This window comes from Rhinoderma darwinii, chromosome 5 (genome assembly GCF_050947455.1).
Source record: "Rhinoderma darwinii isolate aRhiDar2 chromosome 5, aRhiDar2.hap1, whole genome shotgun sequence".
In the NCBI taxonomy this organism is placed as follows: domain Eukaryota; kingdom Metazoa; phylum Chordata; class Amphibia; order Anura; family Rhinodermatidae; genus Rhinoderma; species Rhinoderma darwinii.
The window spans coordinates 202,863,531-202,882,766 of NC_134691.1; the positions used below are offsets into that span (position 1 = coordinate 202,863,531).

A 19,236-nucleotide genomic window follows, 5' to 3' on the forward strand; every position below is an offset into this window, starting at 1 on the left:
AAGATACAATTTTGGCGAGTCTGGATGTCGAGGCGTTGTATTCATCCATACCGCACAAATGTGGCTATAAAGCGGTCGAGTACTATTTGGGATCTAGAGGTACCCAGTTTGTAGCTCATAACCAGTTTGTCATGCAGTTATTACAGTTTGTTCTTGAAAGAAATATATTTATTTTTGAAGACAAAATTTTCCATCAGAAATGTGGTACTGCAATGGGGAGTCCTGCTGCTCCCACCTATGCAAATTTATTTCTTGGCTGGTGGGAGGAGACAATTGTCTTTGGGGACAAATTTGTCAATTGGACTTCATCTGTTGGATTATGGATTAGATATATTGATGACGTGTTGATCCTCTGGAACTCTACAGCGGATGAGTTCCATAATTTTGTAGCAGCCCTCAACAAGAATGATGTAGGACTTAAATTCACATGTGAGATCAGTGAGAAAGAATTGTCTTTTTTAGATTTGAAAATCACAAAAACATCAGATGGCACAATCCACACTAAGGTACATAGGAAAGAAACAGCAACAAATAGTTTCCTGCAATGGAATAGCTGTCATCCCCATTCCCTCAAAAGTGGCATACCAAAAGGCCAATTTATGAGAGTACGTAGGAATTGTAGTTCTATGGGTGATTTTGAGTTCCAGGCCAAGGAGCTCAAAACAAGATTGAAGGACAGAGGTTTCCCCGAGAGGGTTATCAGGAAGGCCTATGAGGGAGCAAGGGATGCTGATAGGCAATGTCTTCTGGTCCCTAAAAAACGGAAAGAAGAACAGGTCACAAGACTCATAGGTACCTATGATTCCAAACAAAATGATATTATGCAGATACTGAATAGGTATTGGCGTATTCTCAGTTCTGATACAGATCTGGTAGATCAAATCACACAGAGGCCGTCTGTCACCTATCGGAGAGGGAAAAATATAAGGGACAGAGTCATGCACAGCTGTTTTGACCCCATTTCACCTAGGGGCACGTGGCTGGACAGACAAATACCAGGCACCTTTAGGTGTGGTAGCTGTAAAGCCTGTGATTTCATTTTTAAAGGTAATAGCTTCACTAGCGTCACCACACAGAAACAATACACTATTCGGGATTATGTCAATTGCAAGACTGCGGGAGTGGTCTACCTAATCACATGTCCATGCCCCCTTAACTATGTGGGAAAAACAGCACGACAATTTCGTCGCCGTATTAGGGAGCATGTTGGAGATATTGTCCATGATAGGGACACCCCAATATCTAAGCATGTGCATGCCAAACACCAAGGCCAGGCAGCATGTTTAAAGTTTCAAGCTATTGAACTTGTTAGACCCCCCAAAAGAGGAGGTGATTGGGATAACCTGATTTTACGCAAAGAAGCACAATGGATCCACAGACTGGAATGCATACATCCAGCAGGTTTAAATGAGCAGACTAATTATACATGTTTTATTTAACACTCCGTATGGACGACCTATCTCCCTTGGGTTGCCCAGGGGGTGGGGGAGTTCATTTTTGCCCAACACATGTAGGTTTGAGATGGCCCTATTGGTCTGCCGTTTTTTAACGGCGATCGTCTCTCGGTCCCCCATGTCATGAGGGATCGTATTTCCTTCCACCCTACATGTGATTAATTACATTTTTAGTTGCTTTGTGAGGTAGCCTACTTGCGGTGTTTAACTGTCCCGCGAGATTTACTTACAATCCATTATCGTGTAGCGCTTACCTTCTCCTATTTTGGCAGTCTGGGCGAATTGTCCCTGACTTCTACTGCAACTGCGCGTGCGGCTTGATGCGGCCGATGATGACCCCTGGTTGTCAGCTGACGGCGGGGGGTCACATGGGCAGGTGTCACTAATCGTGAGGGTGTGGGGATTGGTCAGTTCATGTTTGCCGCTAGAATACGAGGGGTGGAGTTTAGCGTTTATAGTAACGTAGCGCCTGCAATGAAGTATGCCGTTGACATCAATACGTGCATCTTTGCCGTGACGCACAGCAGAATATCTGCTGTTAAAGGATTCTATCGCTGGTGTGAAGGCCAGAGTTACCATTATACGGACCCCTGAGGATGAGTACCTGAAACGCGTAGGGTCGTTGTTCTGTTTATGGAATGTTTGCATTGGGGATAGTCATATCGTGTTACACCCAGCACTAGGAGACCCGATCTATTCGGACGCCTGTGCTTTATTTTGGGATTGTACTACTGATGTGCCCTGGATATATGCTGTTTCCAGACATAATATTGTTATAAACACCGAGTTAGATGTATCACAATGACTCAGTGTTTTTTGTTTAATACGTTTTTTAACAATCACGGTGGGGCTTATGTCACAGTGGTGTGTTACCCCTGTTTTTAACTAGTTACTAATTAAAAGGTATTTTTTACTTTATTGTTACTTCAGTGAACTATATAATTTACTCATATTGTGGGAGCACAATTAGATTTCTATCAAACTAGACAGTGAAATTACATTTAATCCATACAGTTAATAATTTCAGTTTATCTAGGTATGGCAGCCTTTGCACTTTCTGAATTAAACACAGATGGGTGGATGAGTGAGGCCAAAAGCGTCTTTTCAGAGTGTGAACTGACGTATACAGTTCAGGGTGCATCTCTCAAATCCACCTTTAAAAATCTTAATAGACTGCACAAAGATTATACTAGAAGTTGGTGGGAGATCCAGAGTCTGGAAAACTATTTAAAGAATAAGATAGTTCCCAGAGGTCTCAGGGTCCCCATTGTCCCAGCATTAAGATTAAAAACCGCTAATATTAAAGAAAGGTGGGAACAGGAGATTACAGGGAGCTCACTTAGGCTGATGCAGATCTTGGTAGAGGAAGAAAAAGTCCAGTTTGACTTTATTAGTGTTGAGCTTAAAAAAGAGATTGAGGCAGCCAAGTCCTTGGTAGATACCCCAGGTTTTGAAAAAAGGGACAAAATCCTCCAACAAACTTTGGAAAGGTTTACTAATCATCTTAAGGAACGAAAACACTTCCAATTCCAGAGAGACCTACAGGAATTTAGGGAGAAAAAAGCGTATGATTTTGTCACTACACAACAACAGCAATATCAACAGACCAATAGGGGGCCGAGGGAATCTGACCCTTCCACATCAGAGAGTGAAACTACAGACTCTGAAAGAGTGGGCCCATTCTTTGGCGGTAGTGGTGGGAAACACAAATTTAGGGGAGGAGCAAGAAGTAGAAACAGAGGCCGTGGGAGAGCCTCTTCTAATAGTGGCAATAATTTTTTAGCCAACAATCCTCCCATTTCCCGCTATATGCTGAGGGGTCAAAAGGATTAGTGAAGGGGAATAACATGGATAGGCTTCAAATCATTAACCTTTCTGAATATAATTTGAGTGCATCAGAGATTACACTATTAGAAAAGGGACTTTCCTTTGTCCCTACAGTTAAATTTGACTCATTTTCGTGGATAAAAGATCTCAATTTATTTGCTCGCAAACTTAAATGGATAAAATTTTTTAAACACCATAATAGAAAAAAATGCATGGAATTAGGCCTAGAGGAGTCTGATATGGAAGGTCTTTCGGCCCTTGAGGGGCTATTAGAGGAATCTGGACGCACTCCAGGTATAGGTCCCTTCACCAACCTTAAAATGAAGAGTAGGAAATTGCCACCTATGGGAGACTTTACCAATGTGGATTTATTTGTGGATATGGTGGGAGATGAGATCAAAAGTCTCAGTCAGGATAGCAGGGGAATGGATAATAATTTGTCTTGGTCTGAACGATTAGCTCTGACCACTTTAGAGAAAAAAGAGAATATTGTTCTCAAATCATCCGATAAAGGTGGGAACATTGTGGTCATGAGCAGGGATGGCTATAAGAAGATGTGTGAGGACATTTTATTTAACCATGACTGCTATACCATTTTAAAGGATAACCCCACGGCATTATTCAAGAAAGAGTTGCTGAGCATTTTGAGTGATGCAAAGAGCAGATCTTTGATTAGTGCAGGGGAATTTGGGTTTTTATACCCACAATTTCCTGTTATGGCGTGTTTCTATAGCCTGCCCAAAATCCACAAAGGTTATCCTCCTTTACGTGGCAGACCTATTGTTTCAGGCATAAATAATTTAACTCAAAATGTGAGCACGTATGTTGACCAAGTGTTGCGTCCCTTTGTTTTGAGTCTCACATCATATGTGCGTGACACAATGGATGTCCTGAAACAGATTGATGGCATTTCCCTGGAGAAAGATACAATTTTGGCGAGTCTGGATGTCGAGGCGTTGTATTCATCCATACCGCACAAATGTGGCTATAAAGCGGTCGAGTACTATTTGGGATCTAGAGGTACCCAGTTTGTAGCTCATAACCAGTTTGTCATGCAGTTATTACAGTTTGTTCTTGAAAGAAATATATTTATTTTTGAAGACAAAATTTTCCATCAGAAATGTGGTACTGCAATGGGGAGTCCTGCTGCTCCCACCTATGCAAATTTATTTCTTGGCTGGTGGGAGGAGACAATTGTCTTTGGGGACAAATTTGTCAATTGGACTTCATCTGTTGGATTATGGATTAGATATATTGATGACGTGTTGATCCTCTGGAACTCTACAGCGGATGAGTTCCATAATTTTGTAGCAGCCCTCAACAAGAATGATGTAGGACTTAAATTCACATGTGAGATCAGTGAGAAAGAATTGTCTTTTTTAGATTTGAAAATCACAAAAACATCAGATGGCACAATCCACACTAAGGTACATAGGAAAGAAACAGCAACAAATAGTTTCCTGCAATGGAATAGCTGTCATCCCCATTCCCTCAAAAGTGGCATACCAAAAGGCCAATTTATGAGAGTACGTAGGAATTGTAGTTCTATGGGTGATTTTGAGTTCCAGGCCAAGGAGCTCAAAACAAGATTGAAGGACAGAGGTTTCCCCGAGAGGGTTATCAGGAAGGCCTATGAGGGAGCAAGGGATGCTGATAGGCAATGTCTTCTGGTCCCTAAAAAACGGAAAGAAGAACAGGTCACAAGACTCATAGGTACCTATGATTCCAAACAAAATGATATTATGCAGATACTGAATAGGTATTGGCGTATTCTCAGTTCTGATACAGATCTGGTAGATCAAATCACACAGAGGCCGTCTGTCACCTATCGGAGAGGGAAAAATATAAGGGACAGAGTCATGCACAGCTGTTTTGACCCCATTTCACCTAGGGGCACGTGGCTGGACAGACAAATACCAGGCACCTTTAGGTGTGGTAGCTGTAAAGCCTGTGATTTCATTTTTAAAGGTAATAGCTTCACTAGCGTCACCACACAGAAACAATACACTATTCGGGATTATGTCAATTGCAAGACTGCGGGAGTGGTCTACCTAATCACATGTCCATGCCCCCTTAACTATGTGGGAAAAACAGCACGACAATTTCGTCGCCGTATTAGGGAGCATGTTGGAGATATTGTCCATGATAGGGACACCCCAATATCTAAGCATGTGCATGCCAAACACCAAGGCCAGGCAGCATGTTTAAAGTTTCAAGCTATTGAACTTGTTAGACCCCCCAAAAGAGGAGGTGATTGGGATAACCTGATTTTACGCAAAGAAGCACAATGGATCCACAGACTGGAATGCATACATCCAGCAGGTTTAAATGAGCAGACTAATTATACATGTTTTATTTAACACTCCGTATGGACGACCTATCTCCCTTGGGTTGCCCAGGGGGTGGGGGAGTTCATTTTTGCCCAACACATGTAGGTTTGAGATGGCCCTATTGGTCTGCCGTTTTTTAACGGCGATCGTCTCTCGGTCCCCCATGTCATGAGGGATCGTATTTCCTTCCACCCTACATGTGATTAATTACATTTTTAGTTGCTTTGTGAGGTAGCCTACTTGCGGTGTTTAACTGTCCCGCGAGATTTACTTACAATCCATTATCGTGTAGCGCTTACCTTCTCCTATTTTGGCAGTCTGGGCGAATTGTCCCTGACTTCTACTGCGCCTGCGCGTGCGGCTTGATGCGGCCGATGATGACCCCTGGTTGTCAGCTGACGGCGGGGGGTCACATGGGCAGGTGTCACTAATCGTGAGGGTGTGGGGATTGGTCAGTTCATGTTTGCCGCTAGAATACGAGGGGTGGAGTTTAGCGTTTATAGTAACGTAGCGCCTGCAATGAAGTATGCCGTTGACATCAATACGTGCATCTTTGCCGTGACGCACAGCAGAATATCTGCTGTTAAAGGATTCTATCGCTGGTGTGAAGGCCAGAGTTACCATTATACGGACCCCTGAGGATGAGTACCTGAAACGCGTAGGGTCGTTGTTCTGTTTATGGAATGTTTGCATTGGGGATAGTCATATCGTGTTACACCCAGCACTAGGAGACCCGATCTATTCGGACGCCTGTGCTTTATTTTGGGATTGTACTACTGATGTGCCCTGGATATATGCTGTTTCCAGACATAATATTGTTATAAACACCGAGTTAGATGTATCACAATGACTCAGTGTTTTTTGTTTAATACGTTTTTTAACAATCACGGTGGGGCTTATGTCACAGTGGTGTGTTACCCCTGTTTTTAACTAGTTACTAATTAAAAGGTATTTTTTACTTTATTGTTACTTCAGTGAACTATATAATTTACTCATATTGTGGGAGCACAATTAGATTTCTATCAAACTAGACAGTGAAATTACATTTAATCCATACAGTTAATAATTTCAGTTTATCTAGGTATGGCAGCCTTTGCACTTTCTGAATTAAACACAGATGGGTGGATGAGTGAGGCCAAAAGCGTCTTTTCAGAGTGTGAACTGACGTATACAGTTCAGGGTGCATCTCTCAAATCCACCTTTAAAAATCTTAATAGACTGCACAAAGATTATACTAGAAGTTGGTGGGAGATCCAGAGTCTGGAAAACTATTTAAAGAATAAGATAGTTCCCAGAGGTCTCAGGGTCCCCATTGTCCCAGCATTAAGATTAAAAACCGCTAATATTAAAGAAAGGTGGGAACAGGAGATTACAGGGAGCTCACTTAGGCTGATGCAGATCTTGGTAGAGGAAGAAAAAGTCCAGTTTGACTTTATTAGTGTTGAGCTTAAAAAAGAGATTGAGGCAGCCAAGTCCTTGGTAGATACCCCAGGTTTTGAAAAAAGGGACAAAATCCTCCAACAAACTTTGGAAAGGTTTACTAATCATCTTAAGGAACGAAAACACTTCCAATTCCAGAGAGACCTACAGGAATTTAGGGAGAAAAAAGCGTATGATTTTGTCACTACACAACAACAGCAATATCAACAGACCAATAGGGGGCCGAGGGAATCTGACCCTTCCACATCAGAGAGTGAAACTACAGACTCTGAAAGAGTGGGCCCATTCTTTGGCGGTAGTGGTGGGAAACACAAATTTAGGGGAGGAGCAAGAAGTAGAAACAGAGGCTGTGGGAGAGCCTCTTCTAATAGTGGCAATAATTTTTTAGCCAACAATCCTCCCATTTCCCGCTATATGCTGAGGGGTCAAAAGGATTAGTGAAGGGGAATAACATGGATAGGCTTCAAATCATTAACCTTTCTGAATATAATTTGAGTGCATCAGAGATTACACTATTAGAAAAGGGACTTTCCTTTGTCCCTACAGTTAAATTTGACTCATTTTCGTGGATAAAAGATCTCAATTTATTTGCTCGCAAACTTAAATGGATAAAATTTTTTAAACACCATAATAGAAAAAAATGCATGGAATTAGGCCTAGAGGAGTCTGATATGGAAGGTCTTTCGGCCCTTGAGGGGCTATTAGAGGAATCTGGACGCACTCCAGGTATAGGTCCCTTCACCAACCTTAAAATGAAGAGTAGGAAATTGCCACCTATGGGAGACTTTACCAATGTGGATTTATTTGTGGATATGGTGGGAGATGAGATCAAAAGTCTCAGTCAGGATAGCAGGGGAATGGATAATAATTTGTCTTGGTCTGAACGATTAGCTCTGACCACTTTAGAGAAAAAAGAGAATATTGTTCTCAAATCATCCGATAAAGGTGGGAACATTGTGGTCATGAGCAGGGATGGCTATAAGAAGATGTGTGAGGACATTTTATTTAACCATGACTGCTATACCATTTTAAAGGATAACCCCACGGCATTATTCAAGAAAGAGTTGCTGAGCATTTTGAGTGATGCAAAGAGCAGATCTTTGATTAGTGCAGGGGAATTTGGGTTTTTATACCCACAATTTCCTGTTATGGCGTGTTTCTATAGCCTGCCCAAAATCCACAAAGGTTATCCTCCTTTACGTGGCAGACCTATTGTTTCAGGCATAAATAATTTAACTCAAAATGTGAGCACGTATGTTGACCAAGTGTTGCGTCCCTTTGTTTTGAGTCTCACATCATATGTGCGTGACACAATGGATGTCCTGAAACAGATTGATGGCATTTCCCTGGAGAAAGATACAATTTTGGCGAGTCTGGATGTCGAGGCGTTGTATTCATCCATACCGCACAAATGTGGCTATAAAGCGGTCGAGTACTATTTGGGATCTAGAGGTACCCAGTTTGTAGCTCATAACCAGTTTGTCATGCAGTTATTACAGTTTGTTCTTGAAAGAAATATATTTATTTTTGAAGACAAAATTTTCCATCAGAAATGTGGTACTGCAATGGGGAGTCCTGCTGCTCCCACCTATGCAAATTTATTTCTTGGCTGGTGGGAGGAGACAATTGTCTTTGGGGACAAATTTGTCAATTGGACTTCATCTGTTGGATTATGGATTAGATATATTGATGACGTGTTGATCCTCTGGAACTCTACAGCGGATGAGTTCCATAATTTTGTAGCAGCCCTCAACAAGAATGATGTAGGACTTAAATTCACATGTGAGATCAGTGAGAAAGAATTGTCTTTTTTAGATTTGAAAATCACAAAAACATCAGATGGCACAATCCACACTAAGGTACATAGGAAAGAAACAGCAACAAATAGTTTCCTGCAATGGAATAGCTGTCATCCCCATTCCCTCAAAAGTGGCATACCAAAAGGCCAATTTATGAGAGTACGTAGGAATTGTAGTTCTATGGGTGATTTTGAGTTCCAGGCCAAGGAGCTCAAAACAAGATTGAAGGACAGAGGTTTCCCCGAGAGGGTTATCAGGAAGGCCTATGAGGGAGCAAGGGATGCTGATAGGCAATGTCTTCTGGTCCCTAAAAAACGGAAAGAAGAACAGGTCACAAGACTCATAGGTACCTATGATTCCAAACAAAATGATATTATGCAGATACTGAATAGGTATTGGCGTATTCTCAGTTCTGATACAGATCTGGTAGATCAAATCACACAGAGGCCGTCTGTCACCTATCGGAGAGGGAAAAATATAAGGGACAGAGTCATGCACAGCTGTTTTGACCCCATTTCACCTAGGGGCACGTGGCTGGACAGACAAATACCAGGCACCTTTAGGTGTGGTAGCTGTAAAGCCTGTGATTTCATTTTTAAAGGTAATAGCTTCACTAGCGTCACCACACAGAAACAATACACTATTCGGGATTATGTCAATTGCAAGACTGCGGGAGTGGTCTACCTAATCACATGTCCATGCCCCCTTAACTATGTGGGAAAAACAGCACGACAATTTCGTCGCCGTATTAGGGAGCATGTTGGAGATATTGTCCATGATAGGGACACCCCAATATCTAAGCATGTGCATGCCAAACACCAAGGCCAGGCAGCATGTTTAAAGTTTCAAGCTATTGAACTTGTTAGACCCCCCAAAAGAGGAGGTGATTGGGATAACCTGATTTTACGCAAAGAAGCACAATGGATCCACAGACTGGAATGCATACATCCAGCAGGTTTAAATGAGCAGACTAATTATACATGTTTTATTTAACACTCCGTATGGACGACCTATCTCCCTTGGGTTGCCCAGGGGGTGGGGGAGTTCATTTTTGCCCAACACATGTAGGTTTGAGATGGCCCTATTGGTCTGCCGTTTTTTAACGGCGATCGTCTCTCGGTCCCCCATGTCATGAGGGATCGTATTTCCTTCCACCCTACATGTGATTAATTACATTTTTAGTTGCTTTGTGAGGTAGCCTACTTGCGGTGTTTAACTGTCCCGCGAGATTTACTTACAATCCATTATCGTGTAGCGCTTACCTTCTCCTATTTTGGCAGTCTGGGCGAATTGTCCCTGACTTCTACTGCGCCTGCGCGTGCGGCTTGATGCGGCCGATGATGACCCCTGGTTGTCAGCTGACGGCGGGGGGTCACATGGGCAGGTGTCACTAATCGTGAGGGTGTGGGGATTGGTCAGTTCATGTTTGCCGCTAGAATACGAGGGGTGGAGTTTAGCGTTTATAGTAACGTAGCGCCTGCAATGAAGTATGCCGTTGACATCAATACGTGCATCTTTGCCGTGACGCACAGCAGAATATCTGCTGTTAAAGGATTCTATCGCTGGTGTGAAGGCCAGAGTTACCATTATACGGACCCCTGAGGATGAGTACCTGAAACGCGTAGGGTCGTTGTTCTGTTTATGGAATGTTTGCATTGGGGATAGTCATATCGTGTTACACCCAGCACTAGGAGACCCGATCTATTCGGACGCCTGTGCTTTATTTTGGGATTGTACTACTGATGTGCCCTGGATATATGCTGTTTCCAGACATAATATTGTTATAAACACCGAGTTAGATGTATCACAATGACTCAGTGTTTTTTGTTTAATACGTTTTTTAACAATCACGGTGGGGCTTATGTCACAGTGGTGTGTTACCCCTGTTTTTAACTAGTTACTAATTAAAAGGTATTTTTTACTTTATTGTTACTTCAGTGAACTACACGCATCTATACAACTAGACTAATGGAATTTTATAAACAGAACAACATTCTTGAAAAAAATAACTCTTGTTCTTTATGCTCTTGGAACAGCTTGCGTAAAACATATATTATCTTAAAGAGCTGCCTCTGATAAATATGTTATACAAAATGGAAGTACATTGCTTTATATTATCAAAACATTCAAAACCTCTTTTTCATGTAAATGGAGAGTGAAAACAAAAAAGGTAAGCAAAGGGCAGCATATTTTCAATAATATTCCATTAGCAAAAGGTAGTTAAAGGTTATTTAGTATAAAGGAACTGAATGTTGTACATTAGTGCCATACAACTTCCTATTCTTACCTAATCTGCTCTCAACCAAGATATACGCCGCTTTACTAAAAAACCTGCTGTTTTCTTGCCTCCACTTTCCATCCACTTTCGCTTTTCACTGCACTCCTATTTTTTAAAACCATACTGCTGCCGATTACGTCCTACTAATACTGCAATTATTACTATTCCTAGAGGATATGAATCATAATCTATACCTGTAGTTCTTCAATTTCTACTTTCGTAAGGAAAGGATACTGCACTGTATTTTGTTCAACAAATAGTGAGAAACAGTGCATCTATAAGAAAACACATTTCTTATCACATCATACTCGCTATGCCATAGTTTGAAATAAGTTTTCTTAGTTAGTAATAGTGTTGGTTCCTTATTTCTGTGGACTCTGGGTGTGTATGTCCCATGTCCAAGGCTGTTTGCATTTAACCTTGAGAGCAGTCAGAATATATACCAATCCCCGGATTGCTGTCATTAGAACATTTGTTTTCCAGGACACATGTGGTTCAAGCCCAAAGGGAAGTTTCAGCTATCCTCTTGGGGTTAAGGATCATTCAGGACAGTGATCCCCTTGTTGCTCGGATATGTAGTTTCTCAACAGTTTGAGAGCCACAGGTTGGAGACCACTGGTGTAGGGGCATTCTTTAAGTCATCAGACAGCTCCTCTATTTTCTCCTGCACATTGCACTTCCCAGAACACAGAGAAAAGCTTCTCTCTGCTGCCTGTAGTAGGCAATGGCAGCAGGTGGACCTGAACCATTACCCGAACTTCTAGAATCAGGTAAAGTATTTTTTAAAAGAGTGCTTAAGAGGTATTCCAATGTATATGGCTGTAGAATAAATTTCAAGTCCTGTGTAGGGATATGCTTTAAAACGAAATAATTAATCAATGTATGTTGTTTTTATAAATAAATGTAGTAAACACTACTTTTCTGTTTTTTGACACTAGGGACCAAAAGGAAAAAAGGGTGACCAAGGACAAAAGGTATGTTGCTAGCTAATTTTTTTATAGCTTGATTTTAATAAAGATTTAATATATTGCAAGGGCTCATCTTTTATTATTTGTATTTATTAATTTATTAATTATTATTATTATTATTATATAAAGTAGAGCAGGGCATGACTTAAACATATCACTGTCTCATCCCAGTACTGGTCTTGCAGTATTTGGCATTGACCTTTAACCTAAAGAGGGCCTATTAATTCATGGAAAACCTCATGAAGTCACAGGAGACCAATATATAAAATCTTCCTAAAATATATATAATTAGGAAAATGTAAAAAATATAGTGATAAAAGCTCTTGCACTTTAAGAACGGAGACGATTTCCCTCACCACATTCAGCAATGTGCAGTCCAAGTCTCAAGATTTGGATTGCTCTGTGATACTTCCTACTTCTGAGCTGAGAGAGACCAATGTGAGGGAGAGCCTGAGTGCAGCTGTGTACACAGTGAAGATCTCTGCAGCTACATTACTTCATGCTTAAAGAGGCTCTGTCACCAGATTTTGCAACCCCTATCTCCTATTGCAGCAGATCGTCGCTGCAATGGAGATAAGAGTAACGTTTTTTTTTTAAAAAAACGAGCATTTTTGGCCAGGCTGGATGATCATGTGTATACATTATCAGGACACTTGATTAACCTTAATCTCTGTTTATGTGGCTCCACATCGCTGCTGTGTAAATCAATGGAGATGAGTGTATGATGCTGACTGGTCACTGATTGGTCAGCGTCATACACGTAAACACGCCCAGTTAAAAACACAATACACGCCCAGTTGGACATAACGAAAAAAAAACGCCTAGTTGTCCATTTCAAAGCTCATTTGCATATATATAAAATAGCTCATAACTTGGGCAAAAATGAACGTTTAAAAAAAAACAAAAAACGTTACTGTTATCTACATTGCAGTGCCGATCACATGCAATAAGAGATAGGGATTTGAGAATCTGGTGACAGAGCCTCTTTAATGTTGTTACATTAACTGAAATGCAAGATGGTTCCCTTGTATGTTGTGGAGCAGCTAGAGAAGGTGGCTGCTGGTTAGGGGGGATTCACACGAACGTGTTTTGCGTCCATGCAGCCTGCGTGGTTTTCACGCGGGTCACACGGACCTATGCAAGTCTATGGGGCCGTGCAGACTGTCCGTGAGTTTTGCGCAGCATGAGTCCGCTGCGTAAAACTCACGACATGTTCTATATTTTGGCGTTTTTGGCGCATCACGCACCCATTGAAGTAAATGGGTGCGTGAAAATCACGCGCACCACACGGAAGCACTTCTGTGGGACGAGCGTGATTCGCGCAACAGCTGTAAAAGAATGAATGTAAACAGAAAAGCACCACGTGCTTTTCTGTTTACAAACATCCAAACGGAGTGTCATAATGATGGCGGCTGCGCGAAAAGCACGCAGCCGCGCATCATACGGGGCTGACACACGCAGCTGTCAAGTGCCTTTTGCGCTCGCAAAAGACAGAGTTTTTTGCGCGCGCAAAATGCTCACGTTTGTGTGAATCCACCCTTAATCAAAATCTTATTAGAATCTCACTAGAAGCAGCAGGAACATAAGGAAGGTAAATCCTGTCACAGCTTCTCTCCCACTTTATTTTCAATTTGTGGCTGCTGCTGGTTCTGTGTGTATGTAGTGAGAGACTAAGACTAACCCATTACAAGCAGCTGTCTCCCCCTCTTCTAGCAGATTAACTCTTTACAAGCCTCTGAGGATTATGAGAAAAAAAGTGATCAATTATCCCATTGTTTAGCAAATCAAAAATATGGTGAAACAGGCAAATTAATTTGTTCATTCCAAATCCTAGCCTAATCTGAGCACAATACTCCATTTCACCATTCAGATGTATAGAATCCACTCCTCCCCCTCACAGTTAGTATTCTCGGAGAAGTAGGAAATCTCACAGTGCAGCCAGAAACAAGAAATTAGGAAGTAGAACTCTGTTCCTCTAATACCAAGGGACCTCGCTAATACTTGAGAAAAGTCCTAGAATTAAATTTGCCATAACTTACTGAGGTTTTCCTCAGAGCTTAAAGTTCCGTTTTTAGGGGTTTTCCGGTTTAAGGTTAATAAATCCTAATCACTATATAAATGAAAAGTTACACAAATTTCTAATAACCTTTGTGTTCCTCATCATTTAGATATACGTTTACTGTCATTGAAAGAGAACATTGTTGTTTATAGTCAGAGACAGCGAACCAGCACTGCTCTCAGCAGAGAAGTGGATATAATTGTTGTACCCAGTTGAGGCATTGCTCTGTGAGTAGAGAATAAAATGTCCCAAAATTCGTTTAGAATCGACCGGCTGATTTGATCTGAATAAATTCGTTGCAAAAGTGCCCCTATTGCCCTGAATACTCGTGTCTGACTCTCTAATGTCTTATAGGACTATAAGACCTCAGGGGTTAAATCCAACCCCTTTCAAACTTTTTAACCCCTTAGTGACCAGCCTATTTTCGTTGACATAGCTGTATGAGGACTTGTTTTTTGCGGGATTAGCTGTACTTTTTTGGCACCGTTTTTGGGTACATATAATTTTTTGATTAACTTTTATTAACTTTTTTTGGGGGAGAATAGAAAAAACCCTGAAATTCTGCCCTTGTTCTACGCGTTTTAAATTTATGCTGTTCACTGTGTCGCATAAATAACATGTTACCATTATTTTATGGGTCAGTACGATTACGACGATACCACCACATATGTATAAGTTTTTTATGTTTTACTACTTTTGCACACTTAAAACTGTTTTGATCTAAAATTATTTGTTTTTGTATCGTCACTTTATTGATTAACTTTTATTATGACTATTTTGGGGGACAATGGAAAAAAATAGAAATTTAGCCATAGTATTTTGCTTCTTTTTTTTTACGGCGCTCACCTTGCGGTTCAAATTACATGTTAACTTTATTTTACGGCGAGATCATATATGTGTACTTTTATTACATTTTTTAAACTTTTACTAAATAAAACCACTTTTTATGGAAAAAAATGTTTTTTTTTACTGTAATCTTTATAATTCATTTTTATTTAACATTAGCTACTTCTTTTTTTTGTCCCAATAGAGGACTTCATTGTGCGATCTTTTGATCGCTGCTATAAGGCTTTGGTATACTTAGTATACCAAAGCATTATTACCTGTCAGTGAAAGGGTATGTTCCGTTTTTCGGGCCGTAAACGGACAAAAACGGCCGACAAATCGGAAGCAGAACGCCTCCAAACATCTGCCCATTGTTTTCAATGGGAAAACGGTGTTCTGTTCCGACGTGCCGTTTTTTACGCGGTCATTTTGAAAAACGGCCACGTAAAAAAACACCCGCGAAAAAGAAGTGCCTGTCACTTCTTTGAACATTTTTGGAGCCGTTTTTCATAGACTCTATAGAAAACAGCTCCAAAAACGGCCGTAAAAAACGCAAGAGAAAAACGCCACGAAAATAGTGAGTGGCTTAAAAAACTTCTGAAAATCAGGAGCTGTTTCCCTTGGAAACAGCTCTGTATTTTCAGACGTTTTTGGTTAAGCGTGTGAATCTACCCTAAAACTGACAGGCAATCTATTAGGACGTGCCTATGTGCCTCCTAATAGGCATATACCCAGGGCAGAACTGAGTTTATCAGGACACCCGCTATTGCATTTGTGGGCCGCCGATGGGTGAAAGAGGGAGCTCCCTCCCTCTGCAAATGATTTAAATGCTGCGGTCGCTATTGACCGCAGCATTTAACGGCTTAAACGGCCGCGGATGTTGGAGCAGGAGCCCGGCTGTCATCAGACAGCCGAGGACCCACTGCAGCCTGCACGGGACACCGTGCAGGACTTAGACTGGGTCGCTGTGAAAAGGCCTAGCCTAAGGCCACTAAGGGGAGTCAAAGTGGCAGCAACATATATGGGTCGAGGAAGGGATAACCGCAGTACATTCTGGGAAGGCTGTCTGCAAAACAATATGGGGAAGCCCATCTGAGTCATGTGATCCATTTTTCAATCTGTAAAATAGGGGCCGACATTTGTGGATGCCATTCTGTCGCGATTCATGCACCACATAGCCCAAAAGTTTGGAGTTTGCCGAATCCTAAATATTTGAAGCAATGAGTAAATGGTTCTCTTTTTTTTTTTATCAAATTGTCTTGTCTGTATTTATTTATGGGCTCTAGAGTCTGTATATATTCTGGGGGTATGGTCTGTATTTATTTTGGGGTCTGTATTTATTTAGAGGCTCTGGAATCTGTAAATATGTTAGGGTATGGTCTGTATTTATTATGGGATCTATTTTAATTTTGGAGCTCTGTTCTGGGATCTGTTTTTATTTTAGGGTCTGGTATCAAATTTCTATCTTTTATCACTTTTTTTTTTAAATTAATTTGTTTTTGTGTTGCCACATTCTGAGATTCATAACCTTTTTCTTGCTGACAATTGAGCTGTATGAGAGCTTGTTTTTTGCAGGACGAGTTGTATTTTTGAATTGCAGCATTTTGGGGTACATATTTCTTGGTGATTGACTTTTGTTAACTTTTTTTGAGAGGGGGATTAAAAAAAGCAGTAATTCCAAATTTTTTTTTTGAATTTACACTGTTCATCGTGTGGCACAAACAGCGTTTTACCTTTATTCTATTGGCTGGTATGATTATAGCGTTACAAAAATGTTTTTGGTTTATGTTTTACTAATTTTGCACAATGATAGAACATACAAAAAAGTAGCAAAAAACATATTTATGTTACACATAATTTTACTTTTATATAAATTTTGGTGGGAGGACGAAAAAAATTCAATTCCACCATTATTTATCGTGTATCATGTGGTTTAAATAATGTATTGACTTTATTATATGGGTGATTACGATTGCAGCAAGTTTTTTAACACTTTTGCTAAATAAAACCAATTTTTATGAGGAAAAAAAATATTTGATTTGATTTCATTTTTTTATTGTAAACACTTTTTTTTTCCTAATAAACTTTATTAAGCTTTAACTATTTTTTTAGTCCCACTAGGGGACTTAATATTGCGATCTACTTATATAATGCTTTTGTATGCTCAGTATACCAAAGCATTATTGCCTGCGGATGGCATGAGCAAGGCTTCTGTCACTGTGTTATCCACACAGGTATGTCATATTTGAGATTTATGGAGGGCAATATTACACAACTGCCCTTTGCTTTTTGCCCCTTAAAAAGGTTTTCCAGTGAGAAGAAATTGATGGCCTTGCCTCAGGCTAGGCCATCAATATCTGATCTTTGTGGGTCTGACCCCCGGCACCCCCGATGATTGGCTGTTTTGAATGGACCACTGCGCTCATGTGAGCACAACTTCCTCTTTATTCCTTACTGTGAAACACCAACACACTTGTAGCAGTGGTTCACAGTGTTAAAGCATTCTCCTATTTAAGTATTTTGAACCCCCGCTACAAGTGTATTGGCATTTCACGGTATGGAGCAGTGAAGGGAATGAAGAGGAAGCAGAGTGTCGGACCCTCAACGATCAGATTTTGATGGCCTATCCTGAGGATAGACCATCCGTTTCTTCTCACTAGAAAAAAACATTTTAGCCAATTCTTTACCATCTACATACATTGTACCCTAGTCCCTGCATCCGTATTTTTAGTACAAGACTGTTGTGTGGAACAGTAACAAATGCTTTTGCAAAATCCAGAAATACTATATGAGTCGCATTACCAAAATTCAGATTTGCACTTACCTCCTCATAAGAACCTAGCATGTTGGTTATGCATGACCTGTTTTTCATTAATCTATGCTAGTTATCAGTTATGAGACTATTAACCGCCATATAATTTTGCAGTTTATCCCTTAACACCTTCAAAAATTGTACATACCAAAGATATCAGTTAACGGTTCTACATTTTTATCCTCATAAAAATAGAGGTAATTCATGTTTCTAAGTAGCCCTGCCCATGTGGATTAGCTCGATCCTAATGTATATAATTTACACTTTGCTTGCATTTCTTCTGTTACACTTATACACTATTTCAGACACATACATTATAGGGAAATTAAACTCCCTCATAAACTTTTTTTTTACATTCTATTCGTATCATGCCATTGTTATATACTGTACCTAGCATTGTGGGATATCTCCCTGCTGTCACCAGTGGGATATATCACATTTTTGTAAAAAAAATTCACGCAGCTATATTTGATGTGAAATGTAATAGGCTTACGATACACAACTGTATTATACATATATATTTGTAGTAATTGCTCCTTACTGCTTACCAGCCAGGAAGAATTAAAATTGGCTGTGTGTATTAATAGTCTTCTTTATTCAATGCAGGGTGGGAGAGGACAAGATGGCAGGAGCATTGTTGGACCCCCTGGCCTTCCCGGCCAGTTAGCGACCCTTCAAGATGTAAGAAAATTCTGTAGAGGTTCTACATATATAATATGATACACAAGGTTAAATTTTACATAAATGACAGCTAAACCAATATCACAACATACATATGTGTACAAAAACATAATTTCATGCCTGGTAAGATACGCAAATAGAGTTCATGGAGTTAAATGTTTTTTTCACTCTTTGTCTTCTTTATTATATGTAAGCATTTAAGCAAGCAGAATGGCAATACAAAACAAGCCAAAAAATGTGTTCTTATTTCTTAACAGTTACTGATAAATGACACAGGATTACTAAACATTTCTGATTTTCTCATACGCCCAGGTCCACAAGTAAGTATGTCATGACTAGACTTATTCTCTAAAAAATCAGCTGCATATTTATATATATTGTAGCAAAGAATATTACATTAATGCACAGAACATGATATACTTAATAGATCACAGTGCTGTGTAGATGAATCAATGTGTGCTTTAATAAACAGAGCTGTACTTAAAGATCAGGAACTAATATACATGTAGGGAGAATATTTACCTGCATTCTAAGGCTCAGTTCACAAGGTGGATTTTGCAATGCAGGTCTCACTGCAGAATCCGCCGCAGAATTATTCCTAGAATTCCACTATGTGAACTGGGCCTGATGCTACTTTTATATATATATATATATATATATATATATATATATATATATATATATATATATATATATATATATATATAAAATTTACTGTTTTCAGTAAAAACAACAGTTCTCAATATGCCAACTGGGCATAAAA

At 40.1% G+C, this 19,236-nt stretch overlaps 1 protein-coding gene across 3 annotated transcripts in view; it reads left to right on the forward strand.

The window, feature by feature from the left end:
- Nucleotides 1-19,236, forward strand: part of COL15A1 (collagen type XV alpha 1 chain) — a 359,120-nt gene that overhangs the window by 241,942 nt on the left and 97,942 nt on the right. For all 3 annotated transcript variants that reach the window (XM_075826867.1, XM_075826865.1, XM_075826866.1), the window contains 3 exons: nt 12,067-12,102; nt 18,399-18,473; nt 18,731-18,793. In XM_075826867.1, coding sequence (XP_075682982.1) covers nt 12,067-12,102; nt 18,399-18,473; nt 18,731-18,793 — 174 coding nt within the window. The remainder of the gene's footprint in view (nt 1-12,066; nt 12,103-18,398; nt 18,474-18,730; nt 18,794-19,236) is intronic.